Below are 26,012 nucleotides of genomic sequence, written 5' to 3'. Positions count from 1 at the left end.
CGTTTCCGCAACAAGCTGATGTCGGTGGGTGTGATCACTGCAAGTGACCCAAAGTATGGTACGCTGCAGCTCGCTTCGTACAATTTCTGTAGCTTTGTGACCGTACAATCTTCCGAGACCTTTTGCGAGCTAACGCAGCTAGATCTGTGTGACAAAGGTGTCTTTGCGTGGATGGAGAAAGCTGTCGCATATAGGACAATTACGTGATAGCTATTATAAAACCTAGCAGCCATATGAAAGATTCTCGACGCTCTGCTAAAAAAGGTAAGTAAGTTTGAGGTAGACTGGAGCTTATCTCCGAATCAAATCGAAAGATCAGTAGATCAGGGAATATAGCGACGATAGAAGTTTATTTTGGATGGGGAAAGTCATCTTTTTCCAATGCAATATGCTCGAGAGCGGACTGTTGTAGTGTTCTTTGATAGTCATCGCTAGAACAGAAACAAGATTGAAACGCTGTATATACATCTATTGGTCCCTGGGACGGTGTGTCATTTGAAAGGAGAGCAGGTTAGCACTCCCCTTGACAAGGATGGAACACATAATCTGAGATCAGTGGGCATCAGAGAGAAACTGATCTTGGCCATTTTTTTTCCTACATTGTTTTTGAAATGTGTATCTTATGAACTTTTTGTTTAACATGAGCGTAATTCATTTTTATAAATTGCTTATACATTTATAATCATACGTTTCGTTCGAGTAATAGCATGATATTTATATAGTGAGTTGTTTTAAGCCGATTAAAATGCTGTTAAATTCCTCTCTCGGCATGTGGGTCCTGTGGCGCAATGGATAACGCGTCTGACTACGGATCAGAAGATTCCAGGTTCGACTCCTGGCAGGATCGTGCAGTGACTTTTTTTTACTTCACGTGTGCTGTATACTTATTTTGACGTACTGTAGCGATTTTTTGTCTTCATTTTCTTCCAATAGACAATTCTATCTAATAACTAAGAAAAATCCCATTTTTAATTCATGTTCATTTGGTGGATCTTTATATTTAAAGTAGAATTACGCTAACAAAAATTGGTAAACGCCTAACTATGCTGAGCTGCCGATTCTCGCCAGTTACGTTTGATCATCTCGATGATTTGAGCGTACAGGGTTGATTTGGAGAAGTAGTAGCACGTGCACATAATGATAAACAGCCAGGCAATGTACAACCAGTAATCCGTTCGGTACTCGACCTTATTCGACAGCGGTCCAATGAAATCGTCAGAGATGTAGTGCAGCACCGTGGTACTGCTCTTTTGGTTTACCAACCGCGGTTCTATGCCGGTGTGTCTCGTAACGAACTTGGCTAGCGACGCGAGAGTGATCTCCGTGCCGTTGTACTTTACCAGTGGTCGCCCCTGGTGGAAAAGCATGAACGTGGGCAGCCCCACGATGCCGAATTCGGCATTGAGGAAATGGAAATTGTGTGCATCGACGGCAGTAACCAACAGATCGGGAAAGTGTCGAGCGAGCGCGTTAAAATGTGGGGCCGCCATCGCACTGTGGATGCAGGTTTTCGAGTAAAACAGCATCAAGAAGCAACTGCCCACTTCGTTGCGCTTTGTTGCATTGCCGTTGTGCGCGAATCCTGTGACAGTTTCCTTCAGCGTAATGATATGGAATGTCCCGTTGCCTTCCACTGGATTGCACTTGACGCGCAGTGAAGTCTTACGACTACCATCCGGATTGAGCCCATCGGTGAGCTCGCTTTCGTCCGCCACGGAACATGAATCTTTGTCCTTGTACGTTAGGTAATCGTGGAGCGTGCTTTGATGCCACTGCCCGTGAGCCGCAGCAGCTCGCGATTCGGTGGTTTCTGTTTTTTCCTCGGTTTTTGTAGAACTGCTACCGCTACCGAAGGGGCCTGATTCGAGAAATTCTCCATTTAACAGCCGCGCGTAAAACTCCAAGGCCTTGAAGTGGAAGGCGCCAGTGCTGTTGACTAGAACGAAAACTGTATGTGCGAAGAGCAATGCCGATATCGTTAAATGGATATATTACAAATGTGATATAATATTTTTATCGTTACTGCCCGGTTACTTACAGACAAGGAAAAGTATTTTACACTTTAACACGTTCATTTTCTGCCAAAACTGCGTGAAAATGTTTGTTTTTCTTGCGACAGATCGCTTTGTACGGATCTGTTTTCACTGTTTGGCAATCGTCGGATTTGACAGCTGACTGCAACTGTCACAGTTTAACCCTTAAAGGTATAACTAGATGTAAAGCTCGAAAAATGCATAATGAAGTGCATCATATCGCTCTAATTTAACGAAATTTTATTTCTTATTCAAGCTAAAACTCACAAATTTTGTTTGTGGAGTTATTGTTGTATTTTTGAATTTTCTTTCTCAAGGTAAGTCTATAGCGTGCAAGTGCATTTGAATCCATTCGATGAAAAATTCAAACAGAAATTCAAATAAGTAAACTCAAACATATATCACGTTAAATTTTCCACAAGTTTTCTATGCTAGCAGAACCCAGTTATACATTAAATCAGTGAAATAATAGCAGGGAGGTGTGGTACAAAGTCAAAGTATTGATGAGATAAATGAAATAGCATTGGGTGCCGTCCAGACGAGGTCACTGTTCTCCTTCCTAACCGTTGAGCGTATCAGGAACATCCCCTACGTGTTATCCCGAATTCCGTACGCAGGAGATATCCACTACAACCATGGCAACATACTCTTTTCCCTTTCTAGGGAACGGCGAATCCATGGGAACTAGCACAGTGTGTTACTCTAATCAGAAACAGGGCAAAATTTAAAATTTGTGGCAGCACCATTTGTGCAAGGATATTTTTTGAAGCTACGCTAGATAGACACAGCTTACAACACGCGCAGCTTACAGCACACTGAAGCCTGCAGGCGCCGGTTAAATCATCTTATCTACGCCCACCGGCCACCCGTTCCAAGCGGATCATGTTTGTGTGTGGGCAATCTAAATGAGTAAGCGCAACGGCATGGTCCCGCGTGTGAGGAATGATGGTTTTTCCCGTTTTTCTTTCTCGTCTCTTTGCTCTCCCTCCGCTGCGCTATCTTCTATCACGCACCCGATGCGCCCTCCGTGAAGGGTAGGTAGGGCCGTCATTTACGATAAGAACATGCACCGTCAACTCGGCACTTGGGAAAGTTTGGCCATCGTAACGCCACGGGGCCGCACTAAACCGTGTGGGGTAAGATAGCGGTGCTTATCTCACCCTCCGACAGGCCAGCCACGATACCACGAGCAGGTCGTTGACGTCAGGTTCTCCCTTTGCTCGCACGGTTTCTGTCGGTCCTCGCGCCGGCGGCCGCTGAAGATGAAATGCACGAATTTCCACCCGGGGAGTGCCAGCACGCGAGGGTGGAGAACAGTTTTGAATGAATTCCCGATGGCCAACGACGCACTCACAAACGCACACACTTGCGATTGTATCGGTTTATTTTTGGCGCAAGGATTCAACGATACCATACGGACGGGACGGCCAGGGTGAGATGGATAAGTGGGAATAAGCGTGAAAAGGAGCAAGAGACAGATCAAGCAAATAAAGAGAAAGTGTGTGTGTGTGAGCGAGAGAGAGAGAGAGAGAGAAAGAGAGATACTGTAGGGAAAACGGCTGCCACGCGCACGCGAGATGAAAATGCCACTCGCCCGTCGTCGTAGCGGTAATATCGTCATCACGCGACACCGTTTCGAATTGCCTGCTTGCTCGCCTACTTGGGAACGGGAGATCCTTTTGCGTAGGGGTTGGCTGTATGGGTGTTGGCTGTGTGTGTGCGCGTGGATGTTTACGTTTTGTTTTCCGAATTAATTGAACGAACGAGTCGCAGTACAAGAAAAGGAGCGTCAGAGTGAGAGCGAACGAGTGGGAAAACTCGCGAGAGGGTGGAAAGGCGCAAGGCCTACCAGTGGGCGCAGTTTCTTTTTCTATTTCCTTCCGTCCTTTCGTCCTGATACGGAGAGATGATGGCACGGGAGAGGCCTCTCTCGGACGGCAAGGGCGACGGAAGCAGTGTTTACAAAACACGCTCTACGCAGGACCGCACGCGTGAGGACAGACGCGAGTGAGTACGCGCGTGACACAGGAGGCGCGGGTGCGTTACGCGTGTTCGATGGTGGCGCTGCGTTGCGCTCGAATTAGGCAAAAAGCGGGAGCGAGAGACAGAGAGAGTGAGCAACAGAGAGAGAGAGAGAGAGATAGAGAGGGGCCATGGTCGGTTGATAACGAGACGCCGCGAGGAGGATGACGAATACGCAAGCGAGCGTGTAAAGCGAGCGGTCGTGTTTTTCCGGCGGTGTTTTTCTTCCTGCGTCACGTTTTTCTTCCCACCAAGCGCCGCCAACGCCACCGAAAAATTGCATTCACTCTCCCCGACGCAGTGGTGCGTTTTGTGGCGATGCAGCAATCGGCCCTTCTGGCCCCGTAAGGTATGAGAATCGATCGGTGAGGGAACTCGGGGGCTGCTGGGCTTGTTTTACGTGCCATTTAATTGCCTTCCCGCTGGCTGGCAGGCGGGTGAACCCGGGGTAAAAAGTGAACCCGCTTTCCCGGTTTTGTGGAGGACGTGGACCGCGTGGACGTGTGCGTGTGGAGACGAAAAAAGGATAACGGACTGCGGTGAGTGGGCCTTCGCCGCCGGCACAGGCGCAACACGGAGCAGCGCGGTGGTGGCGTGTATGTGTGTGAACGTGCGGTGGTGGTGTTGGGTTCACGCCTGCAACTGCTCGGGTTCGCCCTCGCTCCGGGGTGGCTCGCTTCCTGGATGCGTACGTGGCCACCGCCAGTAGTGGTGTCCCACACCAGCCAACCAGTCCACTGACTCCCGAGCGTCCCGAGTGTCCTTGCGGCAGGAGCAAACAACCTTCGTGAAGAGGTGGCGAGGGTAAGGGAGGAAGAAGAGAGAGAGGGAAGGGGGAGGGAGAAATCACTCTGGTCCCCTTTGCGTGGGTGCGGTGGCAAGCGATGGAAAAGAGTTCAGGAAAAAGCCCAAAAAGCAGCCTCTGGTTGTGACACTCGTGTGCCCATTTATGCGTGCGTGACGACACTAATTTGAGCAAGAAAAAGAAAAAGAATAAGAAGAAAACCCAGAAGGGAAAAAAGTGCTAGCCTTCTTGATATCGTGGCCGCTGAAAATCAGCTGCGAAAAATATTACCAAAAACATCCGGAACGCAGCAGGCGGTGCAACAACAACGCCCTTTGGCAGGAAAAAGCGAAAAAAGAACCGCTTGCGAAACGTTCCCCAGTGCGTGATACTACGGTAAGCCGTAGTGAAGGAAAAACTCCGTCCCGTCCCCCTCAAGGGAGTGGGAAAACGCAGGAGCAAACGAAGAAGAAGTAGAAGCAGAAGGAGAAAAAGAACAAACCACCTACTACTACGCCGTACGGTAAGTGGCTGCGGCATAAATTCGTGGAAACAAACCGAAGCAAGCCAACGCATGAACGTGAAAAAAAACCAAGAACAGAAGAAGAACTCCTCAATGGCCGTACGACGCATTATGCGAAGGGTCCGTTCGCGAAGCACGGAGAAAGGCCCCGTGGTCCGTGGGAGGAAGGGATTTTGTTTTGAATTTTCTCTTCTCGAGAACACACACGGTGGGGCGACTCAGGGATGGGCGAGAAAAACGGTGAACGGAGGGACGAAACACGGCCTACTACAAGCGTCCCCCTCCGGGGGTAGTGGGCGAAAAGTGAAAGTGAATCCATTTCCACCCCGCCCAGCCACATCCCTCACCGTTCATTTCATCTCGGCCGTCCGTCACGGTGGGCGACAGGGCGACTCCATTCCACCCTCCATTTTGTGTCGAATTTTCGGACCGCGTGCCATCTCGCTCTCACGCACCAATTTCGCGTGTTCGCGCTCGCTATCTCACTCTCGCATCACGCGCGCGCGGATTCAGTCGATTGTTTTCCCGCGTTGCCCATGGAGATCGAGCTTTTCCGAGCCTTTTGCTCGACGCTTTACGCTGCGAACGAACGATCCTAGTGCGTAACTGTTATGCGTGTGTACCATCACCCCAATACGAGGGGTGGGGGGGAGCTAGCCAGAAAAGCCCTTCAGCCATCTTCTCGGCAGTGCGTGTGCGCCCTCCTTCTTTCGTCCATTTTCCTTTCGAGAGGGTGGCCGGCCTAAATGCCTTCACCCTTCACGCACACACCCCTAGGCGCTTTTCCACACTCTGCGGGTGTGAATACGAACGAACGAACGAACGAAAAAAATGAAGCAAGGACACAAATCGCAAGGGTGCACAAGTGAGAGAGAGAAAGCGCCCATCGCGAATGAAAGCGTTAGTAGTGGTGTTTGGTGTGTGGTATCGCGCACCGGCGCACCATAAACCCCCGCGTTTTCCTACCCGTGCGACACCAGCGACAAAACACCCCCACAAACACACACACACCGAAGGATCCACGACGGCGATAGTCCAAACAAAATACTCTCGTGCTCGAACGCCCTGCTTCTTCGGCTGCCTGCCCGTACGCATGATTAAACCTTTGCCCCAAATTTTTACAAGCATCATCCCCCTGGGTTGGGCTGGAGAGGCTGGGTTGGTCGATAAGGGGTTGGTTGTTGCGAAGGATATCGACAATAAAATCGACACAGTATCTGTAACGCCGTTGGCACTAGCGCAGGAATTATGAGTGGCGCACGTTTTTCGCCATCGCAGTAGGCGTCCGATCGCAGTGGGTTGTCTAATCTGCCCTCGCCGCATCTCGTTTTTGGTGATTGGTTGTTTTTCACGCACGAAAACGCTCGAAAGCCCTGCTTGGTTTCTGCTAACGCTACGCCCAACACTGTAGATGGTGTGAGCCGAAATTCTGAATGAAAACTCGCCCCTCGTCTGCGTCACATCGACAGGCCTTTTCACGCGCGTATCCTTTTCTACGCAGCGAACGCTCGATTTATTATAGTGCTACGGAAAAGAAACGACTTTTTCTTCACTGGTTTGATTGTTTCCATTTTCTTTCTGGCACCATCGGTGTGGGCAAAAATTAGCAATCACATTTCGGGCCATCGAAAAAACCTCAAACTCCTCAGCCAGCTAACTAATGCTCTTTCTTTCCACCCACGCAGCAATGAACTTTTCACCCTTCGGGACACACTTTCCCGGTACGATACCGGGAATCCACCAGTTCGCCAGCTCGGGTCTGGTGTCAGGCGTCCCGACGACCTCGCACGACTCCAGCAATCGGTACCATTCCATCAACTCGAACGTCAACATGGCCCACTTCAACCAGAGCCATGCCCCCATTCTCGGCAAGTTCCACCGGGACAGCCAGGACACCGGTAACAACGCCAGCGGGGGCGGTGGAGGAGGTGGTGGTGGCGGAGGCGGATCGAATAAGTACAACGGGCATTCGGCGGCGGGTTCGGGCAACTCGGCGGTACCGACAACGACCTCGACGGGTGGTGGAAGTGGCGGGGCAGCAGGCCAGTACTCGAACCCGTACAGTCAGCATTCGCACGTGGCTGATCATAAGCAGCGCAACATGTACCACCAGTCGTCGGTGGGCAGCAGTTCGACGGGGGCCAGCAACGGGCAGAGTGCGCAGGAACTCAGTCAGGACATTAGTGCGCTGTTGCAGCAGGCGGACAGCAAGCGGGTGTTGCAGAATCCTAGCTGGCAATCGTTGGCACCGGGTGCGTCCGTTGCCGACTACCTATCGCACCTGCCGGGTAGTGCGTTGCCACTTTCGCTGCATCACTTCCTGAAGTACTCGGCCGAGAACATCAAAAAGGAGGCACAGAATCCGCTCTCCAGTCTCGACATGTCGCAAGCGCAATCGCAGGCACACGGGGGTGGTCATGGGGGCAACAACGTGGCCGGGATGATCCTGCCTGCGTCCCAGACCATCGCTAGTATCCTGGGACATCCGGAACAGCATCAACACGGACAGCAGGTTGGAGCGCATCAGGGTGTGCAGGCGGCAGCGGCCACCTCCTCGACGGCAAATGCGGCTGCTGCTGGGGCGGATAAGAAAAAGAAGAAGAAGAAAAAGAAGCCCCCGAAGGAGCGTAAACCGCGCCCGAAACCGGGTGAGATCCAGGTCCGTACGGCACTGGACGGTAGCCTGCTGTTCCTGTGCCCCGAGTGTCAGATGGCGTACCCGGAGCGGGAACTGTTGGAGCAGCACCTGATCGGGCACAACCTGGAGCGTCGGTTCATCTGCGACATCTGTAACGCGGCACTCAAGCGTAAGGATCACCTGACACGCCACAAGCAGAGCCACAATCCGGAGCGTCCGTTCGCGTGCACCATCTGCCTGAAGGCGTTTAAGCGCAAGGAGCAACTGACGTTGCACTTCGTCATCCACTCTGGCGAGAAGCGGCACGTGTGCCAGGAGTGCGGCAAAGGTAAGAGGCTCATCGGAATGGGAAAACATGAGAGCGGGTTTCTAATGTCCACCAACACCTTCCAACATTGTAGGATTCTACCGGAAGGATCATCTGCGGAAGCACACACGTTCGCACATCGCGCGTCGGCTGAAGGCGGAACTGAGCCAGCAACAGGGCGTCAATGGAAGCGATGCTGGAGCGACAACCAGCACGTCCCGAGCTGGTCAAAGCCAGCCGCAAACCAGCTCTGCTGCTCAGCAACAACAGCAGCAACCGACACCGCAGCAGTCCCAGCTGACGCAGTTGACGCAGCTGACCGCGGCCGGACAACAACTGCAACCGCCCCAGTATCACTCCCTCACGCAAGCACCCGGTCAGTCGCAGATGATGTCGTAAAGACGAGGATCGGGGGCTTAGGACGTAGCTTAGGAATAATTTAATTTCCCCACAAAGGCGGTGGCTACGCAAGCAAACAAACAAAACCAGAACGAATCAAACACCGCACCGTAACACTTAAGGGATACTTTAAAAATCGCTAATCAAATAATCATCCCCCCCGATCCGCGAGCCCAGGGTGGCCAACGGACGGGGGTGCATTTTGTGCAATTGTGTCGTGAGATAGTATCATGCGTATCGTTTTATGTTTCCGTTTCCGTTTTTCGGTTTATCCTTTGGCGCGCGATTTCGGCAAACGTTTGCAACTACACAGGGCATTATGTGTGTTGTTCAGGGCAACGACGAATGGAAGGGATAGAACCGTGGATGCGGATACCAATGCCTAAAGCCTTCTCCTCCCGGTGGGGCGGAGGGTTTTCCTTTGCCTACCGAAACGTCGGTAGACTCGCGAAAATGACACCGCCGTGTACAAAGCTGTAGCGTGTAAAGTACAAGGGAATGGAGACGCGTCAGACGAACGGGGATGTTCGCATTATCGGTTTGGCTTTTAAGTTAACACTTCTCACACAAAAGGAGAAAACCCTCGCTCAGGTGAAACACAGATTGTAGTAGGTACTCTATTTAAAACACACGGTAGCTTAATAGGAACAACAACAAAAAAAAACAGAGAACTTAGACAGATTAGGGCAGCAAGTGGGGCCTCGCAGGCCGCGGACAGGCGGTTCCGTTCGTTTCGGCCCCTGGTTTTCCTTCTTCTTCTTTTAGCGCGTTTCCGTTTGTACCCGTAGGAGAGCGGACCAGGCGGGCGACGATGCATTTGAGTTTGCACGGCTCGCGAGCCGGATAGGTTACAATTACATAGCGCTAATTCATTACTCACACCTAGTCCGGTTATTCTAGTCCAAAACATTTAGGCGTACATTTTTGGAGGACGAAACACGGCCACTAAATTAAAAACAAAAAAAAAAACTTCCCCTTCCCGTATGAACTTAATTGTGCAAATTTAAAAAAGCAAAAACGTAAACGATTCGTGCACAACCAGGTGTGTTGTTACCAGGCGGCTAGTTCAATTGGGTTTTAGTTCGAACTGATTTTTATAGGTGAATTAGTTGTGTACCGCGCGGTCTTAGATTTAACTAAATCAATATTCTATTTGATGATAATAAAACACAAAATATGAACGGATCGAATCGTGCCCGACTAACGCCGGGTTAGTATTGGTTTATTTCTCGTGTAGCAACAAAAATCGGTACCAACTGCGGTAGTTTCTGGCTGCTAAAGGTGACCCTTTTCGGCAAAGTGTTTTTACAACATTCAATTAGGCAGACCTTCCCGTTGCCTTGCGTTTTATGAAACGACTTCGGTTTTGGCGTTTCTTTATCTTAGTAAACAGTAACCGGCTGCTTTCGTCCATCGTCCGCAACAGGTACGAAGAGGCCTGAACATCGTAGATGGCCATCAGGTCGAAGCAGATGTTGTACACCTTCGCCGCGATCCTGTCTTGTTGAGTGGTGGGCCGCTTGCATTGTACGATCGTGTGCACAATTTGTGCCAACGTGTACGGTGCCATCACGCTCAGCTTGCTCTCGAGCATTTTCCTCGCAATGGCAATGATTCTGTAAAGACATTCACGTGGTTAATTTCCACCAACCACTGCACACAACATGTACGCTTTTTTACCGTTCCAGAGGTAGCAGAAGATCGGATAAGGAAAGAATTTCGAAGCTGGTTAAAGCCTTGCCATTGGCTGAATCACCCTTGTAGCAAATGATCGCACCTATCAGGCCGTGGTAAACCTGAAGGTACCCGGGAAGCCGGCTGACGAGGTAGTTTGTGCGTGCTTCCAGCATCCGAAACAACACATCGCTCATCAAGCGATGCAGTTTGTAAAAGGCCACCTCTTCGCCCTCTTGCACCGGCCGTTTGCCAATGTTGATCGCGCTCATGAACTGCAGCATGTAGTCGAGCAATCCTGGGAACAAGGACAGCTTGCGTTTGGCGATAATGGTTGCAAAGCATTCGAGAATCGTCCCAACCAGCTCAGGCTCGCACTGAAGCTGATTCAACACGCACAGTCCCATAACGTCACGTCCAACAACTGCGGCGAACGAACGTACGAATACCTTGCACGTTTCGTGCGAGACGGTGTTCTTAATGCCCTTCTTCGCCAGCATTGTGAACACCGTCAGTGTGACATTCAGCGAAGCCGGTGTGCTGCACGAACCACTCCTGTTGAGGCTATTTAGCTTCTCAGCGAATTCTTCCTCCGATAAGTGCGAGCCCAGAGATCCGATGAGTGTTTCGATACGGCTCGTTTGCTCGTCCGATTTGCTGATCGTAGGTTCTTCTTCGCTTGCGCAAATGGCGTGCTCGGGACGAACTTTTAATGATGCTTGCTCGTGCATTATGTTCAGGAACGATTGCCAGCACTTCTCCTTGATAGCGACCGTTTGAGCAGGATCAAGCGCAAGGTAGTCGTGATGGGCCAGACACTTCGTCAACAGGATGTCTGAGTTATAAGAATTTACCAACATCTATCGAAAAAAAAACAGAAAACGTAAATGTTCGTCTCCAGTCCTATGCCTCTCACTTGTTCGCTACGTACCGCTTGTGCCATGTAAGCCAACAAGTGCTTATGGAACTTCTTTCCGAGCTCGTCTTTGTGGCCCACCTTATGACGTATGCTGATTGAACAGGCTTTAATTGCTCGATTGAAACCTACGGCATCCTCGGCACACTGCTGCGCAGGATCCTTTTCCAGAAGGTATCCGTCAATAACGGAGACGATGTTCACCAGTAGTTCGTTCCGCTGTTCCAAGGGAACCAAAACGGTACTATTGGGCTTAGTTCTAGAAATATTCTGCATAACAAATAAAGGTTAATATTCAGTTAGTTTTTCAATGGTTATATGCACCCTAGAACAGGACTCACCCTCTGTTCGAGGTTGTAAATCAACAGCAGCAAATCGAAATGGTCGTCGCTCTTGGTAGAAAAGTTTGCCAGAATCGATTTGAACTCCTCGAAAGATTCCTCCGTTAAATTATCAACCAGCTGATGCAACAAGATCATCAGAATAGGAGAAATGCCGAATAGTTTGATCAAGGTTTCTATCGTGACGAATTTAGCAACATTTACTGTAGTTCCCAACGACACAATCTCTGTAATGAAAGCAAATTAGAATTAGATTACAGTGGCGATTTATTAGAGGTTCTCTGAAAAACATACTTATCACTTTGCTTTTAAAGCGTTCTACATCGCTCTCCCGACCACCCGAAGATTCCATGGTCACCAACAGAAGCAAATGAACAGCGACAAGCACCGATTTCTTCTCTTGATCTAGGGAATCCACCCGTATTTCATCCAGTACATCGAGCAAATGCCCCAAACTGTCTGGATCCGAAATTTCCGACTGAGTGGATGCTCTCCCTAATCGCTTATTAGCGCGTGTTTTTAGTAACATTTGTATCTGAGGTACAATCTCCGCATTATCCTGATCGAAAAGCTCATCAAACGATATTTTCCGCAAGGATGAGGCCTTTTCAGCGGGACCACTAGAAAGAATCTCCGCCACACGTTTGTACACCGACAGTACGAACACTTCAAGCAGCTCGTGATCAAACGAAACATTCTGCAGTATGAACCGCATCTCATCCAGTGGACAGTAGGCACGGTCGAGCAGATGCGAGCCTATCACGTGCCTCTGCCGCTGTTTGTCAAGCAAACGTAAAAACCAAACGTTTGTTGCACGGTCCAACAGAACGGGGCGGAAGGTTTCGCCCGACGTATCATTCAGAATTTTCTCGATCAGTTGGTGTCTCTCTTCGTTGGAGTTAGATCGCTCTTTCTCAACCTCCAATGATTCTTGATCTTGTATAAAAAAGGGTACACGAAGTTTCTGTAACAGCACTCGATTCAACAGAGCAACGTCTTTATCCGGGGTACGTTCCATAATAGTACCCCATTCGGTGTCGTTCAGATAGGAGTGCAGTTGGATGTTACTGTTCTCTTCGATCGAATCCGGACGGTAATATTGCACCATCAGCCGAAAGTTACCGTAAAAGTACAACGTGTTCAAATATGCTCCGTATAGTCGCTTATCTCCTGTTTCCGTGTCGTTCAGAAGGAACTGCCGAGCGACATTACCCATCACTTGATCGAATTCGTGGAAATGTCCCAAGAGTTTATTCCAGAACAGGTTCGAATTTTCAACCAGCGTGTTTCCCGCAAAGAAATAGCACAACCAACACAGTGCCAGTTCAAGTTGGAAAATGATACTTTCGGTGTGTTCCGGCGCATTCAGGGTATCGTTCAATACGAACATGAACTTTTTCCAGTACGCGAAGCTACGATTAGTCAGCAGCAGTTTGGCGTACTCCTTCATTGCGTTGCCCAATCGCCCATCCGCGTCGGGCCAGGCAAATGTGATGGTAGGCCAAAAATTTTGTGGCTCTACACGTCTTGAGGCGAGCTTGTTCTCTTCCGAAGTATTTCCCTCTAAACGTAAAAGATCCCAAAACGGTGCTTTTTTCTCAGGCATCTCGACAGGTGTTTCAGCGGATCCGTTCGCAAGCTTCATCTTTTTCGTGGGCGTGTTGACATTCAGGCTCTTTCGCTTTCCCGTTGCCTTTTTTCGCAACTGTAAGATCGTTTCGTCCAGATCGTGCTCGTCTAAGTAATCGCCCAATTTCATGAACAATTCGTCTCGAAAGTTTTCGTTCTTGTTGAGTTTTACGTACATATTGATCGTTGAAATTAGCATATCCTGAAAACTGCGCAGTGTGTCGGGATCCTTGCGCAAGAACATGATTTTTAATATGATATCCACAACGCTATGCTCTAGAATTAGTGGATTGTAATCGTTAATTGTGCAGATGAGGGATAGAAAATCTCTCAATAACGCATCGGAAGACGTGCAGATATCTAGCAGTTCTTTTAGCTTGGTTGTGAGAATATCCGTGAAATTAAAGTCCACCATCAGCTGCTGATCAAACATGATGAAATGCTTCCGCATTAAAGCGAACACGTGCTTCGTCAGGGAAAACACCTGATGGGTGTCTGCAAGAATGGACTGATTCTCATTCACAAACACATTTTGCAGATAGTACTTCAGAAACAGAAGAATCTCTAGCTGCTGCTCACGGTACGCTCGAAGGAATCCCTCGATCAGCAGGGCCATCACATGCAGCGGTGTTTTATCCACATCGAACCCTAGTAACTGCAGGCGATGAGATTTGCCGGTCACTCGATTGTACGACGAAGCGTTGTCCTTCGTAAAGTAAACTTGTTCAAAGAAATCCAGTAGATCATTGCGGCGATTCACACCATGCTTTTCTAGCAGTAAAACCACTCCGCACAATGGCGTAACGATCTTATCAAACGATTCCTTCCATTTAGCGAGGTCTGCCGCCGACATGAGGTAGATTTTAATATCGTTGAAAATCCTTTCTGCGATTTTTTCTTCCTCCTCCTTTGGTCTCTGTTCTTGAAGACATTTAATGTAGTAGTGCAGTGCAACACAAAGCACACCGGCATAGCCTTTAAAGTCGAATTTGTAGAAATTTTTATACTTCACATCGAACGCTATGAGGAAAAGGCTTTGAAGCAGCTGTTCCTTCCGTCCAACCGATTTTTCCGTAATGGCACGAAATGTTTTCTCCAGTCGTCCAACGACAGAAGCGGGAAGTGCGTTGGTGGGACATGATAGTGCTAGGAATGTGTTCACGATTAGCCAGCGCTCGTTAAACTGATATTCTGGTAGCTTGGCGAGCTCACTAAAAAAATTTTGCACATTGTTCAGAAAAAAATCGAACGTAATATCATACTTCGACATGTAATAGAAGCTAGATGATTTCCATAGTTTAATTCCGTAGCCAATGTTCTCTGTAAAACTACGATCTTCGACGGCTAGGCGTTTATGAATTTCTGAAACATATAAAACACATGTTCCATGAATGTTACACAGTAGGCTGCCATGTTAAATGACTTACCGCTTTTTATGTTCATTTTCTTGAAATTCTAAATCGTATCCTAATATATTTGAATTAAATACGCGCGATCAAAAACACCGCTCTCCACGTGCAAACTCTTTTGATTTCGCAGGCACGTTTGTTTATCTGTCAAACTCTTCTTCTTTTTGTTATACTTTGCGGCTTTACATCAACATGCTAAGGTTTGCTGTTACGGCATTTCTAGACCCTTTCAATGGCTGTTCAAAACTTCAATATATTTGAGTACTTTTTCGTCGATATCTGTACTAAAATATCCTTGCACTTACTGTATATCAATCACATAAATGCATAAAGTCTGCTGAGGTAATCTATGTTTTTAAATTGGTTTATTATGACAGTTACATCGCTCATATTTGTTGTTTAGGATATGAGTTCGATTACTTCATACCAACTATTACGAATTGATAAGTTCTTGTTCAAGAATAATTTAAATTATATTCCAATGTATGTATTTCCTTTATGACTACTTATGCACACTTGGTTTACTGAATAACATTAATCAAAATTGGTTGATAAAACGTTTACATTATTTTAAAACCATGTGGTTTTTCTTCACGTGTTGAACACGTGGTTCGATCACGTGTTAGAATGATTGATTTGAACCTAGGTTTATAGCAAATCCGGGGATTTATTGTATAATTTACAGTTCGATTGAATTAGTTATTCTAAGCTAGGCTATGGAATCTTTCGCACCTTATTACCAGTTTTGGCCATGATAAGCTATGCTATGCTATGGCGTTTTTGCATAAATACTCAGTTGCTGCCTATTTAAAGGGATTTTGGTTTTCATCATTCCCAAGAACCACACAACTGCGGATATTTATTTTGCATCAAACATAAGGAAGATCGCCGGTATTTGTTTATCAACGAAACATTGAATGTTTGAACAGCATCTCAAGAACGGGCATATTTTTTCAAAGTCCTCCATGCTTCCATGTTCTGCACATTTTGAACGCGGAAGAATCCGGACAAAATTTTCATTTATTCAATTTAATCACTACCTTCTCAGATCAATGCATTTGGAGGCGTGTTTGCATGCCTTGCGTTCTTTACACGTGCCCGCGTACTTTGCCGTAAAACATCAAACGAATCGTTTGGCCGGGGCATAAATCCACACATTCTTCCACCCACCATTCGCGCAGCAGAAAACACACGCATAACGTTGCATGTGTGCCCACCGTACCGATACCCTGCAGGGCTCCCTTCATCCCTGCAGCACCACCGAAAGATGATGTTTAATGCCCGCGCGTTCCCATTATACATTCAATCGATTTGTTCCAACCCAGCAGCCTTCGCTCAGATCCTTCGCCGGGCTTCGAGGACTTTTGAAAAGAAACACTTAATCAAAGCAAGCCCCTTCAACCGGGGATGTGTTTTCCATGGGATTATCTTCCTATTCACAGACCCCGGGCCGAGAGGAGGTCCCTTTGATGGGAATTCTCGCACACACCATGTGTGTGTGTGCGTGTGTGAATGCGAGGAGGTAAATAGCGAGCGCGTGAAAACCTATCAAACGCCGGCCCGTTCGTCTTGGAACCTGGAAAAACAGCAACAAAATTTGATTATGCAAAAGCACCAGGCAAGGTTGCCTGCCTACTAGATCTCCAAAACCGAGACCGTTCGCTTGGCAGGCCGCCTAAATTCGGGCGGCCCCGTATGGTACGGGCTGCGAGCGCTCTAATCTTTCCCAATGCACCGTCAACCACTCGAAGCGGTAAAATAAACAACATTTTTGGGGCTCCATCGTCGTACGTATCCGTGCGTTCATTTATACGTGTACGCATATTTTTTTTTGCTTTCCTGAACTTCCCTCAACACGTGTTTTTCGGTCGCTTTTCCAATGTGGTCCGATTTCTTGTGCGAGGCTCACTCATATCCTGACGCGCGCGCGGCCCCTGTCATCGATTTGGGATGAGTGTGCGCATTCCCGCTAAGGAGCGCGCCGGAGGATTAAAAAAAGGACCTCTTCACACGGCCACACTCGGTTTCGGTTTTCCCTCCCGCCAAGAGTCGCACACATCTGTTCATTCGTTCGTTCCATGGACTCGGGAAAAACGCGGCCCATCCTGTACGAGTGTCGTTTGCGCTTCCTTCTTTCTTCTACCAGCATCCGACAGAGACCTCTCACAGGTTGGCGCACAAACGCACTCACACATACGCTCGGAGGGATTGGAGTGTGGAGAAGAAAAAAAATATTCACATTACGTCTTAATTAATCCCAGAGGGCGAATTACGTACGGAACTGTAAGTGGGCAAAACGACATCACGCATCTTGACGGTTCCGGGAACGGAGGAAGACCAGTCGGGGCTGGAGAGGCAGAGGAGGATGGGCAATAGAGGCAAGGAAAACACAAACATCCATTGGAACTAGGGAGGAACGCAGGGCGACAGACAGAGAGAGAGAGAGAGAGAGAGAGAAAAGGAGACAGAAGGAGAAAAAAAAACTGAAAATTCCCACACACCAAGCCTGGGACCTCGAGGCTTCCGGGTTTTCCGTCTCAAGGACGTCATCCGTTGGTGACATTAAGAGTGCTTTATCCTTGCGCGTGGACAAACTTGCGCTGCCGCAGCGGTTCCACTGCATGCAATTGCGTCAACCATCGTGTTGGCGTGTTGGCTGATCGCGCCACTCAATGGGGAAAAAGTGGGACAAATTTCCACGACCCCACGAGCTCCGGCAAACCCGGTGGGGTCACTACTTCCATGGGAAGCACTCGTCACCGGAGATGCTGGCCGCTAATGAACATGATTACGACGCTTAATGAGGCATTGCAGGCTGCAGGCTGAATGGAACTGGTGCACCACGTGGAGCACGCCTTCAAATTTGTGAGAGTTCTGAAAAGAACTTCCCAGCTTTTCCCTCGAGTGAGGGAAAAACATCTGCACCTTTCGGCTTCGTCAACCGCCCGGTGACATCGTTGCATGGCCGTATGGATCTAATTAAGCGCAAGACTCGTCGGACGCCTCGGGGTCCTTCAGGCTGGAACAAACCCGGTCCATAGTTATTGACTGCTTTACAGCACAATTTTCTCTCGTTTGTGGCCTGGGAAATCGGTTCCGGGATAAGGTAATTTATCATAAGCCTCACTGGCGCACATGCAGCCGCTCTGCGTTTGTGTTGACAGAACAGGCCACCAAACGGAAGCCAAGATCTGGCAGCGGGGGCAAATGATGAATGGTTTTCGATTGGAAATGTATATTAATGGCTCGAAGCTCGGCCGAGGCCAAGCCCCATTAGAATTAATAGAGTCAAGTCCAATGAAGCGTTGGCCTATATTGGAAAATCGGACCCAATCGGGGACGCAGTTCTCTCGACCCTCGGTGATCGTTTAAGCGCACGTTCGAGTTCGATTCGAGCGACTCGTTGGCGCAGGTGGGGGTTCTCGTCCAGGTTGTCCAGGACCTACACGCTTTGGTGCTCGTTGAAAGAGCCCGTCTTCAGCTCGCCGGAACAATCTATTCATTACGCATTCCAGACACACCCGAGCGCACGAAATTGAACATCAATTTGCCGTGCGATTGTGACCTGCGTATCGGTGAGCCGCTTACGGCGAAACGGCAGCACGCATCGTCGTCCTGTTGGAAGGATAACAGCCGGGAGCTGTTCGTAAAAAAGTTCGTCAGGCATTGAAGCAAAACAAAAAACAGTTTCCCCATACGAAGATCCGTTCCATCCTTCCGAAGGCTCGAATGGAGCCAGGAAAAACCCGCTCACCGGTACGCCCCTCATTAAGGCTCCGGTTGCCTAGGCGTGATTTTTTTCTTTCTACTAATTCGAGCAGATAATGCTGAAAGATGTTTTACGTTACCGTAGGCCCTGTCATGGTGCCGATGTTGTTGCTTTTATTTACTCCCTGCAGCCGCTCGACGCAATAGTGTGTGCTCTTTGGAAGGTTTTCCCCGGCGTAATGCTAGACATTTCCCACTGTATTGTCTTACGGTGTTCCCTTCACGTCTCCGGCCTGTCACGGAGGTATCGAAAACATGTGTAACTTTTTACGGCACCCTCGTCGTCGCTGCTTGAAACTGCGCCCAAGGCGGAAAAACTCACCGATCGGATTGGAAGAAAAGCGGCCCGGGAATGGCGGGTGGTTCAACTTTTGTTTTGATAATTACGATTACGCCTCTTGCCGTGTTGTGTCACCTTTCCACGACACGGCCAAGGGACGCGACGGGAGCGATGGAAAACGGCCCACCGGGCGGAAAATGTCACCCATCATCGGCCTACGCCGAACTTTTTCCGCCTTCGGTTTTAATTTGTTCCGGGTGGCCTCGGATGCACGGAAAATTGGAACCACATTTATCCCCCGTGGCGGTAAAGCGCGAGACGCAACAGCAGGAGCACCAAGAAGCACCAGCGGAGGACGAAAAGTTGCGAGGTTTCCACGCCGACGGGCATCGGACCACGGGCGGAATGTAATGAAACCCATTTTCACCGAACTGCGTGGTTTCGGGAAAAGGGCAAGAAGAATGCCACAAGAAAAACGGTTTCCCACTCCTCCGCCCGGGCCGGGAAAATAACAACTTGTCAAGTGATTTATGCCTTTCGCTTCGCTTTCTCCGTGGAATTACATAAATTTAAGCATCATTACCGGCTAGAGCGCGCGCTTCTATTCCGTTGCCAGGGCAACCGCGTTCTCGCATTCTCGCTAGTTTATGGTTGACAGGCGAGTGGACAATATTTACGCCAAAACAGCGTTGATATTTGACCGACGGGATTTGACGGGGTTCCGGAGCCCGTTCGGGGAATCGGGTTTTTTTTCCTGCTTCATGCTGTCCTCGTGCTTTGTTTTGTTTTCCTTTCATTCGACCCGCTTTTCCCCCATGTGGGCCGCGACTTGCGGGTGCACGCATTCGAATGCACGCAGCGCATCCTCCTCCCGGGCTCGAGCGACTGACAAAACTTTCTCTTCTCGCTCGCCCTTGGGCCGTAAATCTCCAGTAATGGCTTTTCACCGGCCGTGGCCACTGGAAAACGAACGGAAAAGCAAACACACGCATCCTCTCGGGCCGTTGGATGGAACGATGATAACAGCGATTGCTAGATCGCGGCCCCCGGGACTAGACCTAGGCTCATTAGCTGGCCAGCTTAACGAGCAAGGACCGATAATTAGGTTAGGAAAATCGTGTCTTTCTTCATGCGGCACGGTAGAATCAAGAAAAAAAAAACAGCCTAAAACAAGTTCGTTTCCAACTGAAGCGGAGTTCTTGGGATGGTTTCGAAATTAGACCCGAATTACCAAAACCGAAGCCCACCCGGCGGGCGGGATTTTGCGCGTGATTTAGATGCGCTCTCGCCATAAATTAAGGCACGCCTCCAGGTGGATTTGCAGGACTCCCGAGAGCTGGGGATTTTCTGCAACCACCACACCACATCGGAATGCCTGAAGAGATTAGCGTTTTATGGAGCGATCGACGAATGACGTTAAATTGAAAAATCACCCAATGAATGGCGCATCCTGCGTGCGTGCCGCCAACGGAACGAAACAATTTTCATCAATTTAAAAATAGAGCCGCTACCGATCATCGATCATGCCGGGGATCTGGAAGAATGGCCGGGTTTTAATTGCCCATAATGGACGATTAATTCAACGCTGGCGAGATTTAACGCCCCTAGATTGCTGTGCTCCCTCCAGAAATTCGACGCCTCTGACGGTTTGCGTGCCGACGCGCCGTTTCTTTGGCGTATCTGTCGCGGTTGCATCGTCTGCTGGTATTATCACGTTGCAGCCCTTTCCAAACAATGCTCCTCCGAATGGCCGGCCAGTGTTAGGTTCCGGCGTGGAAGTTCCACCACCATTTCGGAGAGCGTTGATGCGGGTTTTCCCTCGATTTTAATTCCCGCCAGGTCCTGCCATCCTTCGATGGGAAAAGTTTTTTTTTCCCACCCAACGCGCAAACAAGACAAAACGGAGGCCGAAGGCGGTGCTTCCGGAATGAAAATTGATTCGGAAAAATTAAATCGATCAACTGCCGAAACGATGCCGCAGGCGGAAAACGGCGGAAGCGGATCGTAATTTCGTTCCCAACCCGGTGACGGTCTCGGTGCTAATCCGGTTTCTCCGGTGCGAACTTACACTCGCCGGCGATAAGAATCGGGGGCTCATGGGGAAGTTCGTTATTGAAATTGTGTGATTCATCGGCGGAAAACTCACACCCGCGACCGGGAAATGTCGGGAAATGTGAGCCTTCTCGTGTTGGTGTAGTAGAATGGTAGCAAAGCCCACGCCAACGATTTCCGCCTAGATCGGAGGGGCTCACGACAGCGTGACAGGTGGGCGAGAAAAATGGCACGGATAGCGAAAAGAAAAATGCCCCGGCATGGCTAAAACGGGAGCGAAGATTCACGCCACCCTCGGTCGCTCTCGCGTGAAGGCACTCAGTGATATTAATGTAATAAAATTTTGCATAACAAAACACAGCGTGCCGGGCTGGCGCAGTTGCGGTAGGGGCAGGTTTTCCTCGCATTTTCCACGGCGCAGACACCCCTGCCATGGTTTGCGAGTGCATGTCGTGGGGGTGAAAAGCGTTCCAACCGCACCGCGCAACATAAGCAAACAGTTGTGAGTAGCGTTTATTGCACTTGCTACCGAAAGACCTTGCGCGTTGAGAGGGTATAGGGCGAATGGCACACTATTCTTTCACGGTGGTTGCCATAGCAATAGGTGGATAGTACGTGCAGCATTTTTCCGACAAAAGTTGTTTCATTTTACACACCAAAAATATGTGTTTAGGAAAATGTGGATGTAGCATAATGCTTCACTGGAAAAGTCGTCAACATCTAAACTATTTTCATCCTCTTTCAGGACTAAAAGGCACGATAGAAATAACGCAGCATCAACCGACGTCCTCGAGCTCTGTACTCCCAAAGGAATAGGTTGGAATAAATTATTCACTTCGTCATCGGGCCTTATAATCATCTCGAAAAACGAAGGGGAAGACGTATGATAATTACCCATATCGAACCCTCGAATGAAACCGTTAATTAAAGCTAGAGTTTTCCGCTTAACTTTAGAACTTAATTCATTTCGTAGTGAGCCGTTTAAAGACTTAAAAAATCTTTTGAATTTTACGGTTCTCTTTGTTTTTGATTATTTAAAGCTTTATCCATAATCAGGTTCAATTTTTTTTTAGCAAACTCATCAACATATGTTCTTTAGGGATTTTCTTTTGCACTGGATCTAAAGCTAATATTAACTCTATGGTTAAAAAAGCAAACAAATAACACTTACGCTCCGAATAAACCACCCACAACCGTGCTGCGAACAAACGCTCCTTGAAATGCTAAGGATACGATCCACCGCAAAAGAAGCGCAGTATGAACACGGTCAATTTTTCCATCGCCCTGTGCAAAGTTTTTCCCGGCGGGGACAAAAATGGACGCGTCCCCCGTTCCATCACAAGGAGGGTGCGTGTGTCTGTGATGCAATTTTCATCACTTTCCCTCCTCGCGCCGGCACCCATCCCCATCCCGATTCCGTCAGTGGAATCGGGTGGAAAACGCCACCACACGCAACCACCCGCCGCAGCGTGGGCTTCCACTTGCGTTATTTAAAAAGGGATCAGGCCACATTATTCTCACTCGTTACGCTCGCAGCCGGTTCCATCCCGTCAGCATAGCCCAACGGTTGCCATGGGTAACGGAACGACAGCGAGATCGCAAGGAAAATCCCAACCCCTCCGAAAGTGAAATGACGCGTAAGGTGCCTGCCTTTCCACTGCAATGCAATTTTCCAGCCCACGGGAAACGCTCGGTTGGGTGAATCACTTTTTTATGGCACCGTCCCTTCGTACGAGGGTGCCGTTCGATGAGCAAAACGATTCCTGTTCTTCTCCCTCCACCTACTCCACACCGCCACGGTGAAAAGCGTGTGACGAAAGTGATCTACCGCTTGAGATTAAATTGCACAGCCGGCCGGTTGGTCGGTCGTTTTGTTGTGCTGTTTGTTTGTTTAATTTTTTAAGGGTTCATTGAGGGTCTCGCTTCCCCGAGGGCTGCTTACAGGATGCAGGAACGCTGTGCGGTGGGTGATGCAATTTCCCAACCCAATTCTTCCCCTCAATCCGGTGGATTGTCGGCTTCTGTGCGAGCGGAAGCCGGAATGCGAGCGAAATAAAAGCACCGGGCAACGAGGGCGCTACCGAGAAAAATCCTGTCGGAAAATCCGAAGGGTGAAGGCCCGATTGTTTGCTTCCTGTGCCATCCCTTCATACTCTCAACCATTTTCCCTGGCACGACGCGGGACGATACTTTAGGGAATTTTCCCGTGTGCGTTGTCGGTGCCACGTCATGCCGTCAGTCCGCGAGGGCCAGCATCCGGATTCCTCCATCGCGGCGTTCGGGTGAAGCTATTTTTCATCCCTCCATGCAAGGGTGGATGATTTGGCGGGTGGAATCGGGAACGGCCCCTATTGTTGTCGGCGCGCGCGCCCGTTTCAGGAAAAACGGGCCGAGTTGAGGCCGGCTTCACCTGCTGGCGTCCGCCAGGGGGAAGCAAAGTCAATGATATGAGTAATTCGGTGGGTTTAACAAGGCGCCGGAGGGTTCGCCCTACTCTCGGGTACTTGTGGCAATTGTCGGGCGCAAGTGCCCGATCTAGTGCTTCGCTCCAGTGAAGTAAGCAGATCGCCACACGCAAGCCGTTCTTTCACAGTTTAAACATTCACCCGGTGGGGCAAAGTGGCTGAGTCACTTCTTTAGGCCTTAAGCCCGAAATCGCCTATCCGGAACGGGCGAAGGCTGCGAGGACGCTTCCTTCGCACGTACGATGCTGTAATCGTTTCGAGGAAGGACGACACATCGGAGCACATTTTCCGAGCCATTTTTCGGGCGAATTGATGTTCGTTCGAGGCCGTTTTACTTCGAATTTATGCACGGTAAATTGTTTGATTATTTCACCCCACTGGTAGGTGGAAACATTTGCATGCGCCGCTTTTTTCCGAGAAAACAGCTACATTCAATTTCGAATTGCACAACAGTATTTGCGTTAGGAAACTTTTTCTCCGAATCTAACACTCCAATGCCCGGTGGCTTAATTAAGTTCATCATGGCGAGCCGGCGCTAGAATGCATAATTTGAGCTAACTTTTCGATACGAATTCCATTTGCCACCCTGCAAGGGCCGATGACCCCTTTCCCAAGCCACCCGGGCATCATTCACCCCACGAGCGCCCTCCTTAGGGTGTCCCCCGTCGAGGAAAATCTCATCTCGACTTCAATTGTCGAATGGAATTGGCCGTCATTTTCCCCTCGGACGGAGACTGCCGGCAAAAGGGACGGCTCTTTAAAAAAAAAAAGGGAGAAGAATGGGTCCCTTCGCTCCCTCGGATCCCACCGATGGCAAGATAAAACTACGCTATTTCATCGCATAATCAAAGAAATAAAATTTAATCGTAAAGTAAACACACTGGGGAATCCCGGGTGCATTTTCCCGGTGACGGTGGTGAGCAGGCGTAGGCGAAAACTCACCCCGGAAAACCCTTCGCATGGGCGCTTTCGGGGGACCGGCATCGCACGTTGGGCAATTGGCGGGATAAAAGTCTAAAAACAAATTTGAGATTTTTTTAAAACTGTTATATGTTAATATGTTATATTAACTGTTGTTAATTAACTGTTGTTAATTTTCAATTTTTTTGAGCTGACTTAATTCTTGTTTCATATTGATTAAATATCAGAAACTTAACATTTTTACCATTTTGGATAGGTTATTCAATCGTAATTGTCATTTAATTAAATAAATTTAATTTTTTTAAAGAATATATCATCAACAAATGTAAATGTACGAAAAATACGATGTAAAATCATATTTTTTTTATAAAAGATTATTTTTTTATAAAGCTTCAAAAGTCTTCAACCAATGGCATAGCACAGGATGTAGTACAATAATTTATCTTTGATTTTGCAACAAAATCTGCTGCCACCTTGCGCCACCTCACATGAAAATGATTTTTTTCTTAACCGCGCTACAGGGTTATTTTGAGGGGCGGACTGTTAAAAATGGCGCCTTAATTTTTGGAAAAGATCCATTGCTGGGAAATTCGTTCGAGCTAAATAATCTATGTTATTACCTGGTACTGGAAAAATCCTTTCCAAAAACTCACGAATTCGCACGCAGATCATGTAAAAAATTTGAAAAGAGTCACCCAAATTCATATAAAAAAAAACACTTGACGCACCCTGCTCGCGCTAATCGAGAGGATTTCGACGACGGATTTTGAACGCCAAAATCGCCAAATTTAAATTCGCTAGTAACAAGAGATCATGCGTCGAGGAGGTTACATGCACCAGCCGGACTACCACACTAAATTTAATGGATTTCCCCTCCAAATGTTATCAGTACATATCGTCGTTCTTTCCGGCGCATGATAATCAGCATCCTATCTCGTTTGCTCTCGTTTGCTATCGATCGCCCTGTTCTACGCACACTGTAGGGTATTTTGAAGCGTCCTATCTTGCCGGTCATAATTCGGTCGCAGTGTTTTGCCAGTCATAATAAATTGTCTGGCTGCATACATTAAATAATTTTTTGATACAAATCAAATCAGCAAACGGTGTGCGATAAATTTCTTTTATCTAAACTACTAGCTTTGTTTTGTATCAAAAGAGGATTTAATGTACGCAGCCACACAATTTATTATGATCGGCAAAATGCTGCGACCGAATTATGACCAGCAAGATACGACGCTCCAAAATACCCTACAGTGTGCTTAGAACAAACCGATCGATAGCAAACGAGAGCAAATGAGATAGGATGCTGATTATCATGTGTCGGAAAGAACGGCGATATGTACTGATAACATTTGGAGGGGAAATCCATTAAATTTAGTGGAATGAACCAGCTGGCACACGCAACCTCCTCGACGCATGATCTCTCGTTACTAGCTATATCAAAATTGTCGCTTTTGCCGTTCAAAATTAGACTCCGAAATCCTCCCGGTTAGCAGTGTGCATTCCGCGTGACCCTCTACGGATTCAAAATTGTTCCGATATTGGTGGCTTATCGATAGAATTTTGTGTAATCCACATGCGCAAGAAACACGAGCAACGACGCCAGATTTGGCACTGCTGATAAAAAACGTGCGCCATGGGCTTAAAGATTACTATTTCGGATAACGGAAGCAGAACGTGAGCGCAACAAGGACAGGCTACTATATTTTGTACCAGGCGCGCGTAGGAGGTGGACATTGCTTGCACTATGGAGTGATGCGTGCTAGCTGGACACCGTGTTTGATAATCCCGCTATTTTTCATATAGTTTTGTGATATAAAGATGCTCAAAAATATGGGGAGCAGTTGTTTC

The 26,012-nt window shown here is 48.4% G+C and overlaps 3 protein-coding genes and 2 non-coding genes across 5 annotated transcripts; 3 read left to right on the top strand and 2 right to left on the bottom strand.

The window, feature by feature from the left end:
• The first annotated feature begins 488 nt into the window (after positions 1–488).
• Positions 489–594, top strand: LOC128722243 (U6atac minor spliceosomal RNA). Its single transcript, XR_008410799.1, has one exon. It is a non-coding gene; the product is annotated as a U6atac minor spliceosomal RNA (small nuclear RNA).
• A 180-nt stretch (positions 595–774) lies between these two features.
• Positions 775–847, top strand: Trnar-acg (transfer RNA arginine (anticodon ACG)). The gene has a single exon. It is a non-coding gene; the product is annotated as a tRNA-Arg (tRNA).
• A 190-nt stretch (positions 848–1,037) lies between these two features.
• On the bottom strand, positions 1,038–2,075 carry LOC128730144 (thioredoxin domain-containing protein 15). The gene is made up of 2 exons (XM_053823176.1): positions 2,039–2,075; positions 1,038–1,948 (listed from the first exon to the last, which is right to left on the bottom strand). The coding sequence occupies exons 1-2, from the start codon at positions 2,073–2,075 to the stop codon at positions 1,038–1,040; spliced, it is 948 nt and encodes a 315-aa protein (XP_053679151.1).
• A 2,237-nt stretch (positions 2,076–4,312) lies between these two features.
• Positions 4,313–8,959, top strand: LOC128731238 (zinc finger protein 281). The gene is made up of 3 exons (XM_053824344.1): positions 4,313–5,362; positions 7,048–8,328; positions 8,402–8,959. Exons 2-3 carry the CDS (start codon positions 7,050–7,052, stop codon positions 8,704–8,706), a joined length of 1,584 nt encoding a protein of 527 aa, XP_053680319.1. The 5' UTR covers positions 4,313–5,362; positions 7,048–7,049; the 3' UTR covers positions 8,707–8,959.
• Positions 8,960–9,931: 972 nt separating this feature from the next.
• LOC128731234 (uncharacterized) lies at positions 9,932–14,709 on the bottom strand. The gene is made up of 6 exons (XM_053824340.1): positions 14,694–14,709; positions 11,932–14,628; positions 11,638–11,864; positions 11,312–11,566; positions 10,387–11,240; positions 9,932–10,322 (listed from the first exon to the last, which is right to left on the bottom strand). Exons 1-6 carry the CDS (start codon positions 14,707–14,709, stop codon positions 10,025–10,027), a joined length of 4,347 nt encoding a protein of 1,448 aa, XP_053680315.1. The 3' UTR covers positions 9,932–10,024.
• Between the last annotated feature and the right edge of the window lie 11,303 nt (positions 14,710–26,012).

This window comes from Anopheles nili, chromosome 2 (genome assembly GCF_943737925.1).
Source record: "Anopheles nili chromosome 2, idAnoNiliSN_F5_01, whole genome shotgun sequence".
In the NCBI taxonomy this organism is placed as follows: domain Eukaryota; kingdom Metazoa; phylum Arthropoda; class Insecta; order Diptera; family Culicidae; genus Anopheles; species Anopheles nili.
Note: the sequence above shows the minus strand (reverse complement) of the source record. Positions and strands in the feature narration are given on the sequence as shown.